Source organism: Liolophura sinensis, chromosome 5 (assembly GCF_032854445.1).
Source record: "Liolophura sinensis isolate JHLJ2023 chromosome 5, CUHK_Ljap_v2, whole genome shotgun sequence".
NCBI classification, from domain to species: domain Eukaryota; kingdom Metazoa; phylum Mollusca; class Polyplacophora; order Chitonida; family Chitonidae; genus Liolophura; species Liolophura sinensis.
The window spans coordinates 1685667-1688478 of NC_088299.1; the positions used below are offsets into that span (position 1 = coordinate 1685667).

At 39.0% G+C, this 2812-nt stretch overlaps 1 protein-coding gene across 1 annotated transcript; it reads left to right on the forward strand.

Moving 5' to 3' along the window:
- Positions 1-256: 256 nt before the first annotated feature.
- Positions 257-1315, forward strand: LOC135465941 (probable G-protein coupled receptor B0563.6). The gene has a single exon (XM_064743323.1). The coding sequence runs from the start codon at positions 257-259 to the stop codon at positions 1313-1315; it is 1059 nt and encodes a 352-aa protein (XP_064599393.1).
- Positions 1316-2812: the final 1497 nt, after the last annotated feature.

Sequence of the window (2812 nt, forward strand, 5' to 3'; positions counted from 1 at the left end):
GGCCCAAATCGAACTAAAATACCCATATATAATGGACAGTGTTCATATAATGCAGAAGTCTTCAAAGTGACAGTCAAAAGTTCCATGAAGGCTTTTAGACATTCACTTTTTAAAGAGTTTTGTCACAAAAAGTTCAGTCTGTATATCACAAATCTGCATTTTGTAGAATTTTAAATACTTTTCAAAACACTCGAAAACTTTTCTGTTTTCCTACGTTTCTAATCGGTTCTTCTTGTTATGTTTTTTCCAGATCGCCATGGCCTGTGATAACGTAACAAACAGATCAGTAGATGAGAATTTGGTTATGACACCAGATGAGAAACTCCATCAACAGGTGTCCATTGTGGTGTACGGCTACGCATTACCCTGCGTCTGTATCTGCGGCATCATAGGCAACACTCTGAACCTCATAATCCTGACACGGCGCAAACTGAGGAAGTCTATACGAAGCCTGGAACAGTCCGCCAACATGTGTCTCATTAGTCTTGCCTTAGCCGATCTCATGTGCTGTCTTTTTGCCTTCCCAACCATGTTTTTGACAGGAAAAAGGTTCTACCCAGAGCGCGGCTTCTTGCTCTATTATGAGATGTGCTCAGCGGCCATTATCAGTGCTGTAATCATGGTCAGTACGTGGATTACTGTGACCATGGCGATTGAGCGCTACCTGGCCATTTGTCACCCGCTAAGCTCCGGCTTCCTCCTCACACCATACCGGACTAAGGTGGTTTTGGTGAATGTCTACGTCTTATCTGCAGTGTTTAATATTCCTGTGCTGTGGCGTTACCAGATCAGGGAGAACCTGTGTGAGAACGCAACCTTTTTCAGTGTGGAGCAAGTGCTAGTTGGCGGAAATACCACCACAGAGAATTTCTATCGCAGTCTTTGGGCCGCTGTTGGTAATTTCATACCCCTGATTCTGCTGCTCTACTGCAATGTTTGCTTGTGTAGAAAAATCCACAAGAGTTACAAACTGAGGAAAAAATTCCAGGTAGATTACAACAAAAGCCCAAATGACACTGGAAACACTTTGACGGTCATTCTTATCGTGATTGTCCTCATGTTTTTCACCCTTGTGGCTCCTTCAGAGATAGTCAAACAGATCACTCACGCCACGCATAATGAAGACAACTTCAAATATCTTACCATAGAAGTCATTACAAACTTTATGCAGTCTTTGAACTTTGCAGGTAACTTTGTCATGTACATAATTTTAAGCCCATATTTCAGGAGAGTTCTTAAGCAAATGTTCTGCACCTTTAACTTCAGTAAAGGTAACAATATGGAACTTAAATCTTATGTTAGCAGTTATGTGTAAGACAAAACTGGAATCCAAAGAAAGAAAAATTGAACTAGCGTTCCTTTTATGAATTCAATATATTACAAGATGTAACATGGGTGAATTGAGTCACAAATGAGCAAGATGCTAAAATCTACTCAGAATGGCAAAATAAAATTTGAAATATAAAAGGCCAAATCTCTGGAAACAAGACGGGGGTAATCTATCTAGACAGATCCAAAAATTGTGAAAAACATTAGAAAGAAAAGCTGTCAGCACAATATGCATTCCTCATGAATTAAAAAAGAATCAAGGAAACACAGTGGAATTGTTTTGATAAAAAATCCACTGCTCTGTTCTTTTGCCATACTGAAGTCCACCCTCAGGACTGGACATGCTGCAGTCTGTCTTCATCAACATCAAGAATTAGCTTCAAACATCTTAAACAGAAAGAAGAATGTCTCACCCTGTCAGCCAGCTAATGGCATTGTGTCATGCACTCATGGAGCTCAGAGACAAATTAGTTGCCCGATACGGACACCGTAGAATTAAACAAGCTTTCCTACATATACACGTTTCAGTTATTCACTTTATCATCCCTTATCTAGTTCAACCCAAACGATGGATACTCTTGGTTTCTTATCAGTGTTCCAAATACATTCTCCTTATCCTTACACAGACTTAATAGTTCTCATCTTTGCCAATCCCATTTGCACTTCTATCGTTCTGTGGAATTAACTATGGAGTGCTTAGATGAAGGCTGCAGAGCTATCTTTCACAGAGAGGGATTTTGGCATTTTGGGGTATCATTAAAAGAAATGGAATCAGCTAGGACACCAGATAACTGTTTAATGGATCCAAAAACCTGCAAGGCTTTAATGACTGAAGCTTGTGAAAGCAGTTCTACTGCCAAAGATGAAATATGTGTATTCTGTACAATGTATATATATATATATATATATATATATATATATACACACACATGTATTTATAATAAAAGTCTTTTATATTCAGCAATGTCAAGTATTGGGCGTTACTTAAAAAAGACTTCAATTTTAAAATCAAAGTATGAAATTACTGTCGTAAAATCAATCAACCGTAAAGTGAGCAGCGTTAATGGCATGAAGCTTTCACATGTAAGTACCAACAACACGGTGGATCAGTTTAGGCAAGAAAGACGTACAGACGAATAGGAAGAGCTAGTCGGGCATTCTTTAGGAGAAACTGCTAAATTCTAATAGAAATCTTAAGATGAGAATGAAAGATGGGCAATGGGAAAATTGCTGTAACTGTAAAGTGGCCCATTCACAGTGTTGACTTGGATATTAAGCAGACTGTCAATTACCAGCAGGAAGATATCAAAATCAATGCTGGCCTTTCTCTGCTCCCTCTACGTTTCCCTTTCGTCTTCGTTCAGTCAGATGAAAAAAATTGCTTAATATGCTAGTCAGAGACTTGAGAAACAGACTGGTGGTACTGTCTGTGGATTTGATAGGTGTGGGGATACAAGAATCAGTCTCAAAGCATAGGGCCTTC

Bases quoted from the DNA above. Each gene is read 5' to 3' on its own strand.
- LOC135465941 (XM_064743323.1), top strand. From the start codon at position 257: ATGGCCTGTGATAACGTAACAAACAGATCAGTAGATGAGAATTTGGTT.